A 20,611-nucleotide genomic window follows, 5' to 3' on the forward strand; every position below is an offset into this window, starting at 1 on the left:
AGACGCTGCCTCGATTCCTCATGGAGAGGGCAATTAAAAAAATCTTTTTATAAAATGAAATATATATATATATTTATTGGTCCAATCAGGGTGACGCTTCCGGCGAGGTGAGGAACCAATAGGAACGCTTCATGTTGAACTTGGTTGATTAAAGTGGCCAATTACGGCCAACGTTGGTAATCGGTGATTCGGTTTTTGATTGGTCGGTAAGGTCTCGAGTTTTGGGTTTAATCTCACGGCACATCATATCTGTATATATATATATATATATTTAAATTACGTTTTAATAGATATTTATCATCGAGGAACCATAAGTTCCTTTCAAGTAACAATCGAGGGTTTGTCGTGGAGGCTGAAACGGTCTCATGGCGAGGGGTCGTTCGTCTGACAGCGATGGCGCAAAACGAAGGCGACGGAGGCGATCGCATCACAGTACGCACAGCCGCGATAAGAAGCGCCAGAAGGATAGCAGGTTCGTACCAGTGTGTCGGCACTGACGGTGAACGAATGAATTGATGAATGAATAAATAACATTGGTTGTCAGAAGGACGTCCTGGTCGCTCAACGTGAGCATTATGTTTATTATATACGATAACAGTGATAATAGTGTAGTCGATAGTAGAAAAATCGTGCAAATTATGATACAAGCATCAAATTTGCCATTCCTGTTCTGCAGGGCTCTCTGATCAAATCTGCCCGATTGGCCATTTGAAAATTGAAATTTTTAAAAATTTGGATTTTCAAATGACCAATCAGGCAGATTTGATTAGAATCCCCTGGAGAACAAATGTGCCAAATTTGATGCTTGTATCATCATTTGCACGATTCCTCTCAAAAATTGCTGTTATCTGCCCCACGAGTTGTCGAACCAGTGTTCTTTTTCCTGCAGAGGAGTCATTAAGCCGGCTGTCCAGTCTGTTTCTGATTTTGGATGTAAAGTTGTAATGGTTGGCCTTTGGTCAGAACCACGGATAGACACGTCTTGTCTATATATTGAGTAAACTGAACACTGAGTCACCCCCTCCCCCCCGTGAATAGCACCCCCTCCCTCCCCCGTGAATAGCACCCCCCCCCCATGATTACAAATCACCAACACTGTATTCATCTTTTCCCAGGCGACGGCGTTCCACGTCTCGTTCTTCGTCCTCAACATCCTCATCATCATCCTCCTCATCCCCTTCCTCCCGATCACCATCACTGAGACGACGATCTAGCTCCGTGTCAACCCATTCGGGGTCTGGATCATCGCACAGTGCACGGAAGCGAGGTCGAAGGTCACGATCACGCGATAAATCTCATCGTGTAAATAAATCCGGTTCAAGAACCCACGGTAGAAGGTGAGACTCTCTTTGCTTCATTCAACCATGAATGTACTGGCAGGATAGCCTGGACGACAGGTATTCACATCTTGAGCTGTGTGCATCCTTGTTTGAATTCTGACCCAGCAATAAACTATGATCCTAATGTTTCGCAGGAAGGGGCACTGCATCACAAAGCGTGCCGTCCATTGGATGTGCGTTAAATTGGGGGGTCCCGTGTGCTATAATTACCCGGCGGATGTTAAAGATCCCACGGTGTCTTTTGTGAAGGAGGAGAGCTATCGCTGGCATCCTGAACAAATTGCAGTTTTACTCCTGCCCAAACCTATGGGAGATACCATCAGCAGCACAGCCACACTTGCAGCAATTGTGCAACCAGCAGTTCGTCACGTGCTGTGTACCCAAATTAATAGAGAACCCTGAGACTGGCTGGAAAACTTTCCCTCGCTAATGCACGAGCGTTGTTTGTCTTGTTCTCCGTTTCCTTCTGTTCACCTTCAACCTTGTTGCAAATTATTTGTTTACTCTTTGGTGTATTGTTCAACACTCTCCAGCATTTTTGGGTCTTATCCTCAACTGAGCTCAAGTATTCCTACATGTTGCTCTTATTTGTTTGTCAAATGTTCTGTTGTTTTTCCAGTGGCTAGGGGTTGGATAAAACCCCACAGTCCGTCCGATAAGCTTACAAGGAAGATGGCGGTTGCTGATGCCGACTGCCCCCCCCCCCCAATTCCTGCTGCATACATGCACGGTCTCCTTAGAACGAGCTACATGGCAGACTTTAACTAGAACAGCGCTCGGTAGAGCGCATACCTCCACCAGGCTGAACAGTTTACATTTTGTATCCACTGATAGATACCACATCTGGATTTGGACCTGAACCAAAAGCTAATCGGCTTGTCCTGGTCCACGAAGTTTCGTCCGAATCCTTCCATAACTTTTTGAGATATCCTGTTCACAGACGGCGGTGAAAACACAATCTTTGCCCACCTTTGGTGGCGGAGGTACTAAATAATAGATCACACTCATGTCGCGTTCGCACACCTGTCGTGACAGCGTCATAGTTGCAATGTTTCCCTATTGTGGCTTGAAAATAGTTGCATCTCAACAAAATGGTGCAATGGAGGAGACGGGGTTCCGCATTATGGAGTGCACTTTCTTAAGGTCTTAGTTTCACTTTGGACATTAAGGACGGTACGTTACTACCTGGACGTTCTTGCATGTTGAGCCTCCCACTTAACATCACTTTGGACATCAATAATTTTAATCGATGCATTATGTGAAATGTTTGCATCAAAAATAAACAAACATTTGCATCCTATCTCCTGTACCGATCCAGATCGAGGTCACGGAAGCCTCGACGTTCACGTAGTCGCAGACGACGTGAAGCACGAGGGAAAAGGATTGAAAGGAAGGACAAACCTCCATCGACAGTTGCAAAGAAAGAGTGAGTGATGTGCCGTATTACGATGTGTTCAAGGGATGCAGTCGAGTCGACAATTTGATGACATCCCAAATTATTCATGGCAGTAGTACACGGGTGTACCCATCATTGTCTTACCTCATTTGTGTTCCAGAGACATCTGTGCCAGCATCCCAGGTTTTGAGAATTTGGTAAGATGTTACTTTATGCATCAACTTGATGGTTAGATGCCCTGTCTTGTTGTTATGATGACATCTCTCCCTTATTCTCAGCCTCCAGCAGAGCAAGCCAAACTGCGTATGCAAAAAGCCATAGAAGCAGCAGGTACAGAAATAACACCTAAACTGTGTCGGATTGGTTGGCCTGTTCGTGTTCCCATCTGAATCCCTGGCTCATAACGCAGGGGACCCGGGTTCAAATCCAATGTATACCAAATGTGTTTGTCCACCGTCTGCCGTCCTTGCAAGTCGTGTAAAAGTACACTGATGTCCACTAATGTCTGCCTTGAATGTGAAATACGAACAAGCTCCCCCACGAGCCTAAAAATAAAACTACAATTGTCACAGGTTTGCAAAAATGTGAGATAAGTTTGTGGACATATGAATCTGTCTCGTCGTTCTGCAATCCAGGTTCTTTGCCGAACCAAATATTGCTGCAATCACACTGCCACGAAATAATTGTCCTTCACTGGTCTCAGCAAGTCCCATGAATCCTCTCCGATAAACGATGAATATACTGTATCTATACTAATAAGTGTGCGTGCGTGCGTGCGCACGGATGTGTGTCCTCCATAACTCCAAAACCATGAAACCTCGCAGCCTGAAACTTTGCATGCATACTAAGAAAACTCCAAGGAAGTACAAGAGTGAAAATTGGGTGTTTGGGTTAATTAAAACACTCCTTTTAAAGATAACGGCATCATTTAATTTTATCCTTCATCAGGCGATCCTCGGCCACCTCGATCTCTGGGGACTAAGAGCGTTTCCTGGGTAACCTCGCTGGGGTCTGAATCCGCCATGTTTTTTTGGCCTGCTCAACAATGCCTTGACTTGAAACAAACTGCAACGATTTCTTAACGATAATTTTTTTTTTCACTTTCCTCACTCGTATTATCGAATGCCTGTTCATCATCGCTACGAATCGCTGTATAGATCACTTTTGTAAGTACTATAGTTTTCAAACTAGGAGCTTGAAGCAATTTCATGCATTATATGAGACGATTTTGCACGATCTACACTCATGGAGAAATTAAAGTATATCATCAAAATATAATTTTGGTTTTGAGAATCAGATATCCTCAGGATTAAATAAGTGTCAAAATCTGGAGTGAAATCTGATAATTTATAGAAATAATGAGTCTTATAACGAAGCCGCTATACCTATTGACTTTAAGCAAGCAAGGCTCTGTGCCCTCCTTCCCCATACATACATAAAAAATGTGTACTTTCCAAAGCATTAAACTTATCTTTTTCTACTGTTTGGAGAATTATATTGAGTGAACAAAAAATTTAGGAATGTGCCAAAATTAACTAGCTCCCTTGAGCTATATGATTTAAATGCATTCACTGCAAGACCTCACGCCCTGTCCCCCAGAGGGACTGCCTATCCATAGCGTCTGCCAGATCTGTGTATATTTTCGGAGGTTTCACGAGGTGCTCTGCAGGGAATCAAAGCAAATCTGGTAAAAAAAAAAACCCACATTAAAAAAAAAAAAGTTATAACTTTTGCACAGACCCCGAACCGATGTACTACGTAACACATGCACAGACAAGCAGGCAAGATTGCGGAGTTTCTGCCATGTTTATTTCACGGGCGATTGAACTTTGCGATGTCTCCAGGTTGTTCTGCATTAAGCTGCAATGCTTTTGTGGATGAAGTCATTATTTGAACGAATTAATTTTATTTCATTAACTGCTGCATGCGCGGCGAAGATCAGCTTTAAAGTTAAAGGGATCCGACATGATATGCAGCGACAGCCTGGCCAACTGTTCCTTATTAACTATTTAATTGCAGTGCTTGCACGAGTGCTCAAGCCACTTGCCAAACGCCTTACAGTTAATAGCGGTACTGCGCCACGTTTGAGCGAATCGTTCACTCACTGCGGACGGTTTTGCCCACAATGTCATTCAGAACAAGTGGTTGGTTGGTTCGTGCTCCGTCGTCCTGAGCGAGTGGTTGGTTGGTTCGTGCTCCGTCGTCCTGAGCGAGTGGTTGGTTGGTTCGTGCTCAGTCGTCCTGAGCGAGTGGTTGGTTGGTTCGTGCTCCGTCGTCCTGAGCGAGTGGTTGGTTGGTTCGTGCTCCGTCGTCCTGAGCGAGTGGTTGGTTGGTTCGTGCTCCGTCGTCCTGAGCGAGTGGTTGGTTGGTTCGTGCTCCGTCGTCCTGAGCGAGTGGTTGGTTGGTTCGTGCTCCGTCGTCCTGAGCGAGTGGTTGGTTGGTTCGTGCTCCGTCGTCCTGAGCGAGTGGTTGGTTGGTTCGTGCTCCGTCGTCCTGAGCGAGTGGTTGGTTGGTTCGTGCTCCGTCGTCCTGAGCGAGTGGTTGGTTGGTTCGTGCTCCGTCGTCCTGAGCGAGTGGTTGGTTGGTTCGTGCTCCGTCGTCCTGAGCGAGTGGTTGGTTGGTTCGTGCTCCGTCGTCCTGAGCGAGTGGTTGGTTGGTTCGTGCTCCGTCGTCCTGAGCGAGTGGTTGGTTGGTTCGTGCTCCGTCGTCCTGAGCGAGTGGTTGGTTGGTTCGTGCTCCGTCGTCCTGAGCGAGTGGTTGGTTGGTTCGTGCTCCGTCGTCCTGAGCGAGTGGTTGGTTGGTTCGTGCTCCGTCGTCCTGAGCGAGTGGTTGGTTGGTTCGTGCTCCGTCGTCCTGAGCGAGTGGTTGGTTGGTTCGTGCTCCGTCGTCCTGAGCGAGTGGTTGGTTGGTTCGTGCTCCGTCGTCCTGAGCGAGTGGTTGGTTGGTTCGTGCTCCGTCGTCCTGAGCGAGTGGTTGGTTGGTTCGTGCTCCGTCGTCCTGAGCGAGTGGTTGGTTGGTTCGTGCTCCGTCGTCCTGAGCGAGTGGTTGGTTGGTTCGTGCTCCGTCGTCCTGAGCGAGTGGTTGGTTGGTTCGTGCTCCGTCGTCCTGAGCGAGTGGTTGGTTGGTTCGTGCTCCGTCGTCCTGAGCGAGTGGTTGGTTGGTTCGTGCTCCGTCGTCCTGAGCGAGTGGTTGGTTGGTTCGTGCTCCGTCGTCCTGAGCGAGTGGTTGGTTGGTTCGTGCTCCGTCGTCCTGAGCGAGTGGTTGGTTGGTTCGTGCTCCGTCGTCCTGAGCGAGTGGTTGGTTGGTTCGTGCTCCGTCGTCCTGAGCGAGTGGTTGGTTGGTTCGTGCTCCGTCGTCCTGAGCGAGTGGTTGGTTGGTTCGTGCTCCGTCGTCCTGAGCGAGTGGTTGGTTGGTTCGTGCTCCGTCGTCCTGAGCGAGTGGTTGGTTGGTTCGTGCTCCGTCGTCCTGAGCGAGTGGTTGGTTGGTTCGTGCTCCGTCGTCCTGAGCGAGTGGTTGGTTGGTTCGTGCTCCGTCGTCCTGAGCGAGTGGTTGGTTGGTTCGTGCTCCGTCGTCCTGAGCGAGTGGTTGGTTGGTTCGTGCTCCGTCGTCCTGAGCGAGTGGTTGGTTGGTTCGTGCTCCGTCGTCCTGAGCGAGTGGTTGGTTGGTTCGTGCTCCGTCGTCCTGAGCGAGTGGTTGGTTGGTTCATGCCCCGTCATCCTGAGCGAATGAGTGAGTGGTTGGTTGGTTCGTGCTCCGTCGTCCTGAGCGAGTGCGTGGTTGGTTGGTTGGCTGGTTCACGCCCCTCCGTCCTAAGCGAGTGAGTGAGTGGTTGGTTGGTTTGTTGGTTGGGGCTCCGTCGTCCTGAGCGAGTGAGTGGTTGGTTGGTTTGTGCTCCATTGCCCTGAGCGAGTGGTTGTGAAATAAAACTCGATTTCTGAGCAGTTTGCAACATGAACGTGTTTTCTAAATTACCGAGGCAATTTTTTTTCCACCAGTCACATGCAGCTGTTTTTAAAGGTTAATGTTTGTCAACATATCCCTGAAACGTTGATATAAATGCAAAGTTGTTTTTCGGTGAAAGCTACGCATTGTTTTTGGGTTGTTGCCAATATCGTGTGTGTGTGTGTGTGTGTGTGTGTGTGTGTGTGTGTGTGTGTGTGTGTGTGTGTGTGTGTGTGTGTGTGTGTGTGTGTGTGTGTGTGTGTGTGTGTGTGGTATAGTGTTGTTCATAAAGCATTACTCTGTCTCTCTGTCCCATCCTTGCTCTACCCCCTACCAATACAGTGCAGCACCCTCATCCCACACCTCCCTCACTCTCTCCTCCTCTCTCTCTGTCTCTGGACATATCTGGACGGTGGTTTTGTCTGGATGGTGTTTACGTCCGGGCGGTGCTTGTCTCTGGACGCGTACGGGCGGTGTTTGTCTCTCCACTGCACGTCTGCCTTCCCTTCCCCCACCCCTCCTCACCTCTTTTTGCCTCTCCCCCCCTTTAGTATCCCTGCCAGTAAAGTGACGGGTGGAATTTGCTCATGCATGTGATGTGTGTGTACACATATATATATATATATATATATATATATATATATATATATATATATATATACATATATATATTTTGTTGTAGATTTCGGCGTGCGGACGATCGCCTTAGCCCAATTGCGGCCGCGCGCGCCCACCAAACGCGCAATCTCGTCGTAGCTTCCGGATCAACGCCGAAACCCAGCTACGAGTGTTTTTAACACACCATAAACCAGCCAATCCCTCTGTCCACGCGCTACAGGGTCGATCGCCGAATTGTCGATGTACCTAATTATTCGCGCTGACAGAGATACCAGGAGTTTATACCTCGGTGGGGCCTGCATGAAAACGAGCCGCTTAAGCAGTTCGTTCCGTATGCGATTGCCGAGCGGTTATATATCGCCAAGTCCCGTCGGACCAGATGTACGTTTTATCGGCTTGATAATCAGCTAGCTAATATCCCGAACGTTCTAGGGCAGTCAATGTGAGGAAGGGACGCAACGAGCAGGTGACATTCAACAATGGGGACATTTATTTCCACTCTGCACGTAAGCAGTCAATGGGGGGGGGGGGTGGGGACAGGACACGAGAAAAAAGCCTACAGCCCATTCCTATGATCATTTACAGCATGCACTTACACAATTCACTACTTAAGGACAAGGTGCCACAGACTTTCATGCAAAACCCAAGAAAGAAAGAACCGGGCTCGTGAGCCTTTATAATTTCTCAGAGCCGGGATGACCGAAGGGGCTCAGAGACCGGGCGGGCTACCAGGCCACCCTCGTGGTGACTCGATGGGTCCTTGTTCGGTGACCCTTGGCGTCTTTGCCCGGACCCCCGAGCTCCGACTGGCCCCCTTGGTCGTCCGGCCTCCACTGCGGCCTGGCTTAGTCGATGACGCGCTGGAGGAGTGAACGGGTCTCAACTCCGGCCTCCTGGTTGTGCCGGCGAACCTTCGAGCGAATCAACTGCCCGCACTTCAACACTCCCACCTCCGAACTCTCAACGGGGCGTCTCTCCACTCCCAACTCCAACCGAGCGGAAAACTCTCCACACCAACTGCAAGCCGCGAACTCCAGCGCAGCATGAACTCAAAGCAACCAGCTCTTGCCGGCGAGCGAACGTGGCCTTTTATCGCCCCGAGGGGAGGGGCTGCTCTGGGCTTCACCACCCGAAATCAGCGCCCTCCCCCTTTTCACCTTTGAACCTTCACCCTGGCTGGCCCCACCCCTCTCACTTCTGATTGGCCAGCTCCTTCAGAGGGTAAGGCCATTCTGATCCGATTTTGCCGTGAAAGTCGCTGATCACATGCGGACGTGGTTGAAATCGCCCTGCTTGTCGCGGCGGCTGATCACACGCGGACGTGGTTGAAATCGCCCTGCTTGTCGCGGCACGAGTTCGCACCGACGGCACTTTGCCGCTGTCGAGGATGACGTGATGGTATTGCGATGAGAAGATGTTTGTTTGTTTAAAATAAAAGATAGAGAAAGAATAACGGCTAACTCAAAAATGCACAACCCGGCACACGAATAATTCCCTTCATACGTCGGTGGGGAAATCTAACCTGGAACACACACTTATCGAAATAACTGATCTCTGGGGAACCTGAATGGTGTTCTCTGAATTTCCACCACCGTAACAATACAATATAATATATTATATGTGTGGTGTACTGGATCGAAGATGCTTAGCAGGCAGACACGAGCGGGGGAACAGTCGAGCCGGGCTGTGTTGCACAAGCGCGAGCGCGGGCGTACTTTGCCCGCGGCTCTCCTTTATTACGTATCCAGCACACTCACGAGCCGGGCGACTCCAGCATTACTACGACGCCTCAGGCGGCGCGCACACCTTATATCCCTTGCAGACCCGATGACCACGACGACCCCTCCTCCCATCATCATGCCCCGCCCTGCATGCCCGCAGGCTACACCACACTCCTCCCTTCTAAAACTATGATTATTAAATGATCACCATCATAATAAGCATAAACAGCACGAAGGACTACGGTATAATAGTAGACAAGGCACAAAAAATGAAAACAGCGAAGTATAACAGCACATCACATCATATAATGCGTGGAAGCGAGCTACTGGAGAAGCACAGCAGCACTACACAGCGAAAACGCCCCCAGGCGGCTCATGCTTACATGGCCCTTGGCGAGGTCGCGGCGACCTCCCGACCTCCCCCGGCACCATCAAACGCCTCCGGCCCATAAGGCGGCACCTCTCCCCAGGCAGACCTGAAACAGATAAACCTTTCGAGGCCGGACCCCCGCTGTCTGGAACCCGCGGCGCCACCGCCAGACACGACCGACCTTGGTGGGGGCGCTGAACAGCACCCTTGGCTGGAAGCAACAAACACTCCCCAACCCCCACGCACCATAATCAGTTGAGATTCCACCGCATGGCCAAAACGGCCTTGAGCGCACCCAGAGAGCCACGCCCCAGGCGCCAGGCACGTCTGACCTCGCTGAAAGCAGAGGTGGGGGTAACGCCGACCAGCGCACGAGTCCCGGCTCCGAGTCGATCTCCGAGACCCACACGGCAGTTAGACGGTAGCAATTCCATTTAAACCACACTTCAACCATAAGCTCGTCATAAATCAATAGGAATAACATTTGAACCATTGCAAACTCATTTTTCCGTACAGTGCGTTCTCTTGATAAAATCCCAGCACCCGACAAAGCAACTACCCGCGGCCCGGGGCAATGGAAGGCCAACCCAACCTTTTTATTCGCCACCACCGCTCCCAAAGCCACCACATTACATTGATCATAATACAAATCCCATTGATTGATCTCTACCAAACCCACTCTCACACGGGAACTGCTGGCATTTATTTCAACAACGTTAAACCGCATCACTCGAGCAATGAAAAACAAATATGCAATGAACAGCAACCCACAACCCACATCACGAGTCCGCCTCTTGGTTGTCGACTCGATGCTGTGACTCGCGACTTCCTTTAACGCCACGGGCCCACCGCAACCTGTTGAAGCTGCCCGAACAACACCGGCGCGCATTGCCTCACGAACGCTGCCGAAGCGCGGGAACTCATCGCGAGAGCTGATACGGCTCTCGCCGCTCCTGAACCGTACATCACCGCCGCAGGCAGCAACGAACGGCCGCTCCCGTTGCATCGACGCGGCTCCCGCCGCCAGAACCTCGCCCTCGGTACTCGACGAAGGCATCGAAGAGAGCACCGCAAACACCGTGAGTAGGGCGCTTCGCCCCCGGTAAAGCACCGAGACGTCGGGCGCTGCAAGCGGCGCAACCGCTTCGCCGGTGTACGCGCGCGATGCGCGGGCAGCACGAGTGGACTCAATTTGACACCCGATCAGTGCCCCGATCACTTCAACCTCCCCTGCCACTGATCTTGTCATCTCCGGATCAATTGGAAGCAGGTCTAACTCCGGCAGCATCTCCCGCTCCGGGTCGCTGGAATCTCTGTGCCCCGGCCGCAAAACTCGACCCGGGGCGTTACCATGCACGCCATGCACTGAACACCATACCGGCGGTAGGCCTTGACCCAGGACAGAAGGATCGCTTCGCACACCGCCATCTATGACTGTAACGATGGGCGATGACCCTCGGCCCACACACCGTAGACGACCTCGAGTGCTCAGACCGCCGTCCGAGTGATTGCATTGCAACGCTCGCCCACGACCCGCGCCGCAGACCGTGCGCGTGGCCGTGCGTGCCTGGCCCATCGCGCTGACCCCCGGACCATCTGCTGTGCCCCGACCATCGAGACCCCGGACATTCTTCAGAGCTTGCGCGACGTCTCACGCCGCGTTCGAGCCGAACCGCGTGTCCTCGGTCTTTAGCCGTGGCTTTGCAGAAATCATTCCCCCGATCTGACGTGCCTCAATAAAACGAACACTGAGCGCGGCCGTTGCCCACTCGACGTGGCCGAAGTCAATTCCGACGAAGGCGGGCACGCGTTCGTGCGCCGTGCACCGACCTTCTGCCATGCTCGTGCTGGCGAGACCCTTGGCTCCGTAGCCTGGAACCGCACGGGTCATTCGCTGCCGCCCTGCACACGCCGATCCGAAGATCCTCGTCAGCCAACTGTGGTGTACTGGATAGAAGATGCTTAGCAGGCAGACACGAGCGGGGGAACAGTCGAGCCGGGCTGTGTTGCACAAGCGCGAGCGCGGGCGTACTTTGCCCGCGGCTCTCCTTTATTACGTATCCAGCACACTCACGAGCCGGGCGACTCCAGCATTACTACGACGCCTCAGGCGGCGCGCACACCTTATATCCCTTGCAGACCCGATGACCACGACGACCCCTCCTCCCATCATCATGCCCCGCCCTGCATGCCCGCAGGCTACACCACAATATGTAATATTGTTGCTGGTCAGGGACCGGTGGAGAGAACGACCGCTAGGTGGGGGAAGTTATGTCGTCTCCCACTAGACTCCCGGAATTGTAGCGGGTTGCTTAACTGACCGTGGACGCCAATACCTCCACCGTGTAGCATAGGGTCTTTTTGTCTGGAACCAATTTACCTAAGTAACCACGCGGTGTCTACCGGGGAACCACGCCCTTGGCACGTCTTGCTCGAACCGGGTCACGATACCGACTTCGGTAGAGCTCCGACTACCAACTCCGGTTCGGGTGCAGTCGAGCGGAACTGCCAAAGCCGTGCCGGCAAGGATGAGCATATTAACGGGAACAAAGACCCGGCTAAAACTCAGATCCGAACCATGCTGGACCAATGAAAGAAAGGACGGAAACGAACTGGGAACATTTCTACAATTGTTTTATTCACAGCATGGACACAGCAAGCTTATCACGGATATACAGGATATTTACAATGATTGAAAACACTTATGCAGTTGTACTTGGCAGACGGCGCCAACACACAGACGAAAATAAAACCCAGGTGAATTCCAAGGAACCTTGTGGCCAGGGAGAGAGACGAGCTGGGGTCACGACTCGGCTGGGTACCTGCACGTTGGAGGGAGGGGGTGCTCCATGGTGTGGCACCTGCCAATGGTCGTGCAGCTCGGTCCGCAGTCACGCGTGGGGCTTGTGTCCGCGGAGGAACCCGAGCGGAGCAGAGCGGAGTCCCAGGGCGGGGATCACAGTCACGGACAGGACCCAGCGAGAGACCCGGTCGAGGTCGGGTGTCCTTGGTCGTTATCGAAATCGACCAGACGGATCGCTCCACCAACGAAGAACGGCCATACACCACCACCCACAGACTTGTGAAAAAGCTCTCAGTCTGTCAATCCTCCTCGTACACCGAACTCAAGACTCCAGCAAAACTCCAACGAATGCCCCAGCGAATGCAGAACTGAACTGAGCCTTTTGACTGAACTCCAACGAATATGCGTCTCAGAGGGTCCCTTCATAGTCCAGCCACCTCCCTCAGCGGGGCGGAGCCTTGGTCAAAACTGACGTCACTGTCCACCCGGATTGGACGGGGCTCCCATGGGTCCGCCCTTTCTGGGCGGGGCCTCGGCCAGGCGCCGGCGAGGCCCGCCTACTCCACGCGTATTTGGGGAAGGTGAATGACGGTGCAGCCACACTGCGTACGTTTGGGGAAGCCGAGAAGGAACTGGAACGGCGACGTGGAGATTTTGCCTTGGAAAAACGAGTCTCTGTAGTGCAAGCGCTAGGAAGGTAGCATGGTTCCATAAGAGGGGAAATAAAATTATTTATTAACCTAACTAAAAAAACATCGCAACGCACCCCTTCGATTTCCCACGAAACATGAGGAGGGGTTCTGTCTACACATATACTTACGGCATAACTAACCTCGGGGCACCTGTACGTTTGAATACATACGGTTCATAGAACCGTAACAATATATATATATATATATATATATATATATATATATATATATATATGTATATATATATATATATATATATATATATCCCTTTCAGACATGAGCTAAACGTTTGAAGACTAGTTGATCCAAATAATGCATGTTGTTTTTGATGACATTCATATTTTAGGAACTTGTTTGTTTTTTTTTGTTTTTTTGTGCAGCAAAAACGGACGAGGTGTTGAAAACACGTGAGCAGGAGAAGGACCTTGAGAAAAAGAAGCAGCAAGAGGAAGTCAAAGGTCAGGCCCTATCGAATAACAATCACTGAAGACTTTGAGAAAGGAAAGGCCTTCCTCATGCCGTGTCCCCCCCCCCTTTTTCTTTGCAATGCAGTGTCAGCCGAACAAGAGCTGAATCGGGCACGCTCGGTGGCAGCGATAGAGAGCGAGAGTTTCACGTCGGCCGTGTTTGTCTCCAGCAGGGATAACAAAGCGCAGGTAAAGATAACAGAGCTTGTGTTTGGTGGGGTGTATAAAAGAGTGATGGTGTTTGTGAGGCAGAGACATTGATTGGGGTACAAAATGGAAAAGTGTGGGGTGCGTCACACGTCATGCTTGCCACTTCTCGTCTCCAGATTTCCTTGGAGGAGCAGCACGTTGCTGCCATTTATGGGGGTGGGAGCGAAGCAGGTGCCAACACCAGCAAGGAGTCCGAGGCCGCTGCCCTCACCCCTTCAGAGAAACCGGAGCTGGCAAGCATTCCATCTGGGATTGTGTACAGAGATATGGAAGCAGTTGAGGAGCCTGGGGTAAGGGCAACCGGATTTACTGATTTACCGATAGCCTGCAGGCCTTTGAAGATGTCAGTTATAGTTTTCCATTTTGAAATCTGTTTCAATGAATTCACCGCATCATTCCCCCCCCCCCCCACCTTTGTTCCTTATTCTAGCTTTGGCATGATGAGAAAGCTGCGGTGGAGCAGTGGTGGCGCCGACTCAAGTCGCTGCGCCAAGACCGCCTGCTCGGAACTCCTGTTGGTTGAGAACTTTGCCATCACGTTGCCAGTCATGCAACTTGTATCTGCGTGCCACAAGTAGTGTTTCCTACTCTTCGTTGGTACATTCTCCAGCGGATAAAATATATTCATATTCCACCTCATGGCAACTAAACACTGGTATAGCAGTATAGGATTAGTACATGTTTTACCAGTCAATTTTATCCCTTTAATACTGCAACCAAAGTTTGAGCTCAATTTTGGTGGAGGTTATGGTGTATTAGAGCTTTACTTGGAAGCCCATGTTACGACGATCCAGGGACCAAATGAAAGACAAACCATAGATTTAAGATAAAAGCACGTTTATTGCTTTGTTCTTTCTTTCTTTCTTTTTTTTGATTTCATAGCTGGGTGTGCAAGAATGTTTCCTAAAAATCACATGGAAAAGAATGTATGACCATATGTTTTAAATACAAGATGATGCATCTGTCTGCTTAAAGTAAAGGTGTTGGTTTATTGCAGGAAATGTGATGGCACAACCTAAAATATACACCAATTGTCATAAATATTGCATCGTCGTGATATTTGGGCTCCTTGTTGCATCTTCATGAACTTGATGCAAATTAAGGTCGTTCATCATGGGGTCTACATATTACATTTGCAAGGTGGTGGGAAAAGGGGTTGAGGGTGTAACTTGAGAAGAGAAATGGAAAAGTATGAGGAGGGGTGGAAAAAGAGAATGTATTTGATTTCAGGAAGAGTGGGGGAAGGGGTGGGAGTGCTGTCAACAATGCCATTTAACCATGAGCATGTACATGTGCGAGCATTTCAGTTTGCACCTGTAAACAGCTCTGATATTAATTTTAATATTCGTGACATGTGGAGTGGAATCTTTCACTGCCTTAACATTATCCCCTCACATGCAAGGTATTTTAAGTTTAATCAATCACTGTCGGTCAAAAAGGCACGATATTAAAAGTTTTTTTTTTAAATGTGCACGGTTTTCTACAATTGGCCAGATTCAAAACATAAACCCTTGTGTGTTTTAAATGAGGTGGATGCAATATATATGCCTGCTGTATAAATAAATGAGCGGTAATTTTGTTTAAATGCATCAACGGGATTAATGAAGTGGTTGTGACTTGCGCCGTCAGGTCTCTGGATGTACATCTTCATTTGAACGTGTACAGGGTCGATCTGGACCCCTAATTGTTGGGATTAAGGCGCAAAGAAGAAGGGTGGCCCACAAAATTACATCCTCAAATCAAAAGGTTTTAATGCGTATGAAGTAACAATTAGTAAGCTGACAGGATGGCCGAGAGGTATGCACATTGGCCTCTGAGCAGTCGAGCCTGGGTTTGAATCCTGACCCAACTATAAATTGTCATCCTGATGTCTCGCAGGCAGAGTGAGGCATCGATGTGTCGTTTGGATGAATATTAAACTGAGTGGCCTGTCTGCCGGCGTTAGTCGGTGGATGTTAACAATCCCATGGTGTCATTTGCGAAGAATAGGCGAGCTATCGCTCACACCCTGAAATTACTAATTCTTGCCCGAACCTACAGGGTATTGCACCAGCAGCACACTCATGCCCTCTACCAATGATGCTACTCACAGCTTTGTGCTGCATATGAAAGAAGAACAACAATTAGAAATATCCTTTGAGAATTCAGATGCAATACACCATAGAATACCAATAATGCAATTCAAACATGTACATTGTTAACATTGTACAAATTCAAATCGATATAAGCATCCGAAGATGTTTCCTTTTCCAATTACACTTGACCTTAGATATGCAGTTTAACATTCAAAATCCTGATTGGTATTTTTGAAAAAAAATTTAGCCAAGTGAGAATTTGTTTGCCAGAAACTTGCCATGGAACATATAGCGAGCATATGGTGACATGAACCGATGTACCCACTTGTGTTTATTAAATTTGATCATGATAGGCCGTTTGTCTCAAAAGCAGTGATTACGTACACTAGAGATGGAATGCAGGGACAGATTTTCAAAACCAACATCGATGAGTTAAATGAGAGGAAATATAATGGGTATAGATGGAGGTGGACTGCCAATGTAAAGCCTTGGAGGGAAGAGTAGGATCCAAGAAAGAGGTTCCACAAGCAGAAGAAGAGGAACAGAGGAGTGGAGGTGAGTCGTAGGCCTCAACTTTAGAATTTTCACATGGATGGGTACATAGCAGATGATTGGCACGGGTGGATCAGATGGGGACAGAGATGAGTTGGTGCCACAAGTTTTGGAGGAAAACGGTTGTAACATTAAGTGTTTTCTTGAGAGGCAGCTTTGATACCATTTCACATGAGGAAGGCGATGAAGTGAAGGAGCACGGACACAAAATCAGACTTATCAAAGTACCACAAAGGAAGGAGAGAGGTTGGAGAATTCAATGTTAAGTTTTGCCAGATATTTTCAACCTCGACTGAGAATGGACACTGTTGTGAGCTTTACTAAGGAATCTGAGGTTGTCATTGGTTGGATTCGCTTTTCATAACAACATGAAGATGGTTGAGGATTCAGTATATCAGGGTTTTGAGGATGGCTATTATTGCTTCAGACAACATGGAATGAGCAGTTTTTTTTGTAAAATCTTTTACAGGCAGAGTGAATATCCATGTAGAAGAGATGGATGACCAATCCTTTAGTGAGAGGTTAGAATGTAGGCCCCGCTCGTTGGTCTGATCAAATAAGCAGAGTTCAGAGTTGCAGTAGCTCACTAACTACAGCCAAAGTGGTTTGGACATTTACAAGACTGCGGAAAGAAGAGTGAAGTTGCAGGGGATTGGAGGGGAAGTTGGTCATTGGCAGGTTCAGCAGGAAGCACGTACCATTAGTGGAGATCGAGGATGGGAAGTTCACAAATTGGGTCACACCCATAGAATTACAGAAAGCTTGAATCGTGCTGTAGCTGGTTGTTTCAGTGCCAACTCCCAGCCAAGTGGCATAGTGGCAGTTGAAATAGTCACAGATGAGGAAGTTGAATAGAGTTGTGATGGGTAGCCATTACTTGCTCCGTCAACACAAAATATGTCTGCACTCGCGCTGCAAATTGGGTTCTGTTTTAGAACCCCTCCCCCCCCCAAACACTCACAACCTTTCCACCTATCCACTAATCTTTACAGTACTCTACCCCTCCCCTTTTTTAAATTTCTGGATCCATGCCTGTTATTTAACTTGTGCAATGGGACCAATGTTTAACCCTTGTGATTCCTCCACCCTGCAGATGAAGTCGTCCAATCTTTCCATCACAAATCCTCGATTCGGTTTCACAATCCCAAAGATTTCACCTTCACCTCCATTAGAGTTTGTGGCTTTTGTATAATGACTTGATTGTTCAAAAGTTTTCAATGATAGTTATCATGTGGATTCAAGTCGGGACTACGAGTGGCCCATGTCTTAACGCCGATATCTCTCTGTCTCTCTGTCTCGAAATCCCGGAGAAATAAAACGACCTTCAAAAGTTTTTTGGATAAATCAAGGGCAATTATCATAGCATGCGAAGTTGCACGATCCTGTATGAACCATCGTGCACCGATGTCATCTTTTATTTAGCAAACATGATAAAAAGTCTACGAAACGTGGCAAAACACTGGTCCAAATTAAATATCCTTTTGAACGTGGTATCAAAGATCACAGTTTGACAAAGTACACCAAACCGGTCATCACATCCCAAAATGCACCGAACAGTATCTCCACAAAATCCTCTCAATACACAACGTGATTTATGCCATTAACGGTCCTGATAAAAAAAAAAAAACAGAAGAAAAGTTGCCATTTTGTGGACCGCCCTTGACCTGTGGAAGTATGCATCGTCGTCTTTGTAAAATATTTCCTTGTACACGAAAGGCGGGGTACGAGTGGTTAATGAGCCTCAAGGCACTACACTGCTTTGGCCGTCACAACTACCCATTCTTTCACTACACCGTGCCACTTGTCTTGTTTTCCGTTTCAAAGTTAAAAAATAATTATGTGCGTTTAAATCGGCCCGTAGCCCTTCCACAAGGAAAATAAAATTAATTACATTTAAAACATCTCAATCAACCTCACGGTTTGCTGTAACTCCACCGAAACGACTGCAAAAATGCCTGAAGGTAATGTTGCAGTGTTGGTTCACCCTGTGGACACGTACGGAACGCGTGAGTTTCACGGCCACCTTGAGTTGTCATAGGCTTTAACATTATACAAATTGCGTCATGCAAGAACCAAGGTATGGAAATTGATCGACAATCAATTTACCCTCGGTGTTCGTATAATAGCAATAATGCAGGCAGTAGTTAAAAATCGAGCAATTGATATAAAATGAAATAAAAACTGTAAGTTAAAAGGTGCCATGTTTATATTTTGTTTTTCCTTGGCTGGTAACATCTTTGCACTTTTCAAGCAGGCTGGTTACCTCTAATCTCGTACCGAGTGATGCAATGGGGGTGCGTTTTGAAAATGAAGCGTGGAGAGGAGGGAGGGCAGGAGTGTTAGGCAGAGTCGAGTAGCCTACTGTAGAATATCACAAAGAGGAATGAGAAAGGCAGGTTGTGATAAAAGAGGGAGAGGGAGTAAGAACTGGAATAAAGATAGAAAAGATTCTCCATTTTTTTTGGAGAAATAACATACAAAACACCAAAGCACTGCATTGCTTACCGAATCATTTTCTTCATGTCTACCGCAAACTTTTTGGCAGTGTGAACGATAGTAACAGGCACAATGCAAACCAGATCGAGGTAAATGGCGAAGCAGGACGTGCTGATGATTTTGGTGAACTTTTCATTGATGGATTTACTCGATTCGCTGCACCCGTTGGTAACAATGGTTCTTGCCCACTTCCTGAGCCGCTGGCTTCATCGTCTGGAAGAGAAAGGGAATGAAATGTAAGCAATATTGAAGGCCTTCAAGTAAGAATCCTAATAAACATGATCATTTCCTGAATTGTTTTGACCTCAGAAAATGTAATTAAATGAAAGGTCCAAGGATGGTCCATAGAATGTGATCACACAATGCAGCAGCAGCGACATGTGGCTGTATATTTAATGTTGCTCAAAATAATGCTTTCATAATGACCTCAGCAAATAAAAACTGAGAATAAAATATTACTCGAAACTAGGCGGCTGGCAGGATAGCCTAGTGGTATACAGACTCGCTTCTGAGCTGTCTAGCCTGGGTTTGAATCTTGGCCCAGCTATAAAACTGTCATCCTGATGAATGGCCCTTCAGCCCGATGTCCTGTCTGCAAGCATTAGTTGGTGGACGTTAAAGATCACATGGTGTCCTTCGCGAAAGAGTAGGCAAGCTATCGCTGGCACCCTGGAGAAGCTCATTCTTGCTCCGTTCAGTTGAGTATCTTGTTATGGAGTGGCGATCTGTCCAGGATTGGTTCTTACCTTGAAGCATTTCTCGACTTGCCTTGAACACTCATTAAGAGTACAGGCCTCCATTATTACCATTTAAACTCATAAAAGCACTACAGAAACACTACTGTACATGCTAAAATAAGTTTGTCGAACTTAAAACATTTCATTCTTCCATTCTCAAGCCTTTGGTCCCTGATCAACAACAAAGCATCAATGCATGAATCTGGCATCCTGGTTGAATGCTGCAACACTTCACTGCATGTAGAGAAGATGCTGCTCCATTTAAATAATGCATATAGACAGATCGGCACACGCTGCGTGGGGGGATGGGCTAACAAAGTAGAATTACTGAAAATCATGATGGAAGAGCTCAATTTGCCAATTCAAAAGATTGGACTAAAAATGTTTCAATGCAATATGACAAAGATAAAATTAACGTTCAACGATGCAAGAAAGCGAAGACATTCAAATAGAGATTAATACACAACTGAAGAAACCAACAAGTGCATTCACTTAGGACAACTAGTACAAACGGATACGGATAACTTTGAACAGGTGAAGAGATGTACTTGAACAGGATAGGTTGCATTTGAGAAATTAAACCATGTCATGAAAAGGAAACTGCCCTTTTCACAATCAGGGTGTTCTACCAGCAATGATGGCATGGTCTCGAACAAAGGAGGTGGAGCGATCATTGATCTCCTTGTGATGCAACGAAGTTTGAATGTAAAATGTATATTCATGCTCCGTCCATGTCTTGCATCATGCATATTTATGCTCTGCCCATGTGTTCAGTCATCTCTGCTGCAGAGGGTGAGTGGACTCATCACCGGTCTGGCGGGACGTGTGGTTTTGTGGAAAAGGCATGGTTTTTACTGACGCATTTGTGGTATTTTAAATTAAAGAAAAGGTGATTTGAAAACTGCAAGTGTTGGTTAAACTGCCTCAAGCATTCTTATTCAGGAATCGGGACACAGACCGTTCCAGAATACTTGGATGGGATGAACCACTCCCTGAACATTTCAAGAAACAATGGGACAACGGGTGTGCCTCTCTCACTGCACCACCACCATGAGCGTTCCACGCACTTATTGTCCTAATCCAATGTCTGAAAACTCATTCCGTGAGCTACATGTTTTCTCAGACACATCAACTGAGGCAATTGATGTTTGCAGTTATTTTCGGCTTGTCAACAGCAACGGTAAAGTCATTG

At 48.1% G+C, this 20,611-nt stretch overlaps 2 protein-coding genes across 3 annotated transcripts in view; one reads left to right on the forward strand and one right to left on the reverse strand.

Moving 5' to 3' along the window:
* The first annotated feature begins 170 nt into the window (after positions 1 to 170).
* Positions 171 to 15,148, forward strand: LOC147017828 (serine/Arginine-related protein 53-like). The gene is made up of 9 exons (XM_085896851.1): positions 171 to 472; positions 1,116 to 1,337; positions 2,659 to 2,766; positions 2,897 to 2,933; positions 3,015 to 3,066; positions 13,263 to 13,340; positions 13,435 to 13,538; positions 13,676 to 13,849; positions 13,990 to 15,148. Exons 1-9 carry the CDS (start codon positions 366 to 368, stop codon positions 14,080 to 14,082), a joined length of 975 nt encoding a protein of 324 aa, XP_085752977.1. The 5' UTR covers positions 171 to 365; the 3' UTR covers positions 14,083 to 15,148.
* LOC147017829 (glypican-6-like) overlaps positions 14,380 to 20,611 on the reverse strand; it is a 58,195-nt gene continuing 51,963 nt past the window's right edge. The window contains exons 9-10 of one of the 2 annotated variants that reach the window (XM_085896850.1): positions 18,692 to 18,895; positions 14,380 to 18,171 (exon numbers count right to left, since the gene is read on the reverse strand). In XM_085896850.1, coding sequence (XP_085752976.1) covers positions 18,711 to 18,895 — 185 coding nt within the window. In that variant the 3' untranslated portion in view covers positions 14,380 to 18,171; positions 18,692 to 18,710. Of the gene's footprint in view, positions 18,896 to 20,611 lie in introns of both variants that reach the window. The other variant, XM_085896848.1, reaches the window with a different exon arrangement.

The sequence above is a fragment of the Eptatretus burgeri genome, chromosome 10 (genome assembly GCF_056783735.1).
Source record: "Eptatretus burgeri isolate ZD-2024b chromosome 10, Ebu_testis_v1, whole genome shotgun sequence".
Classification (NCBI taxonomy): Eukaryota; Metazoa; Chordata; class Myxini; order Myxiniformes; family Myxinidae; genus Eptatretus; species Eptatretus burgeri.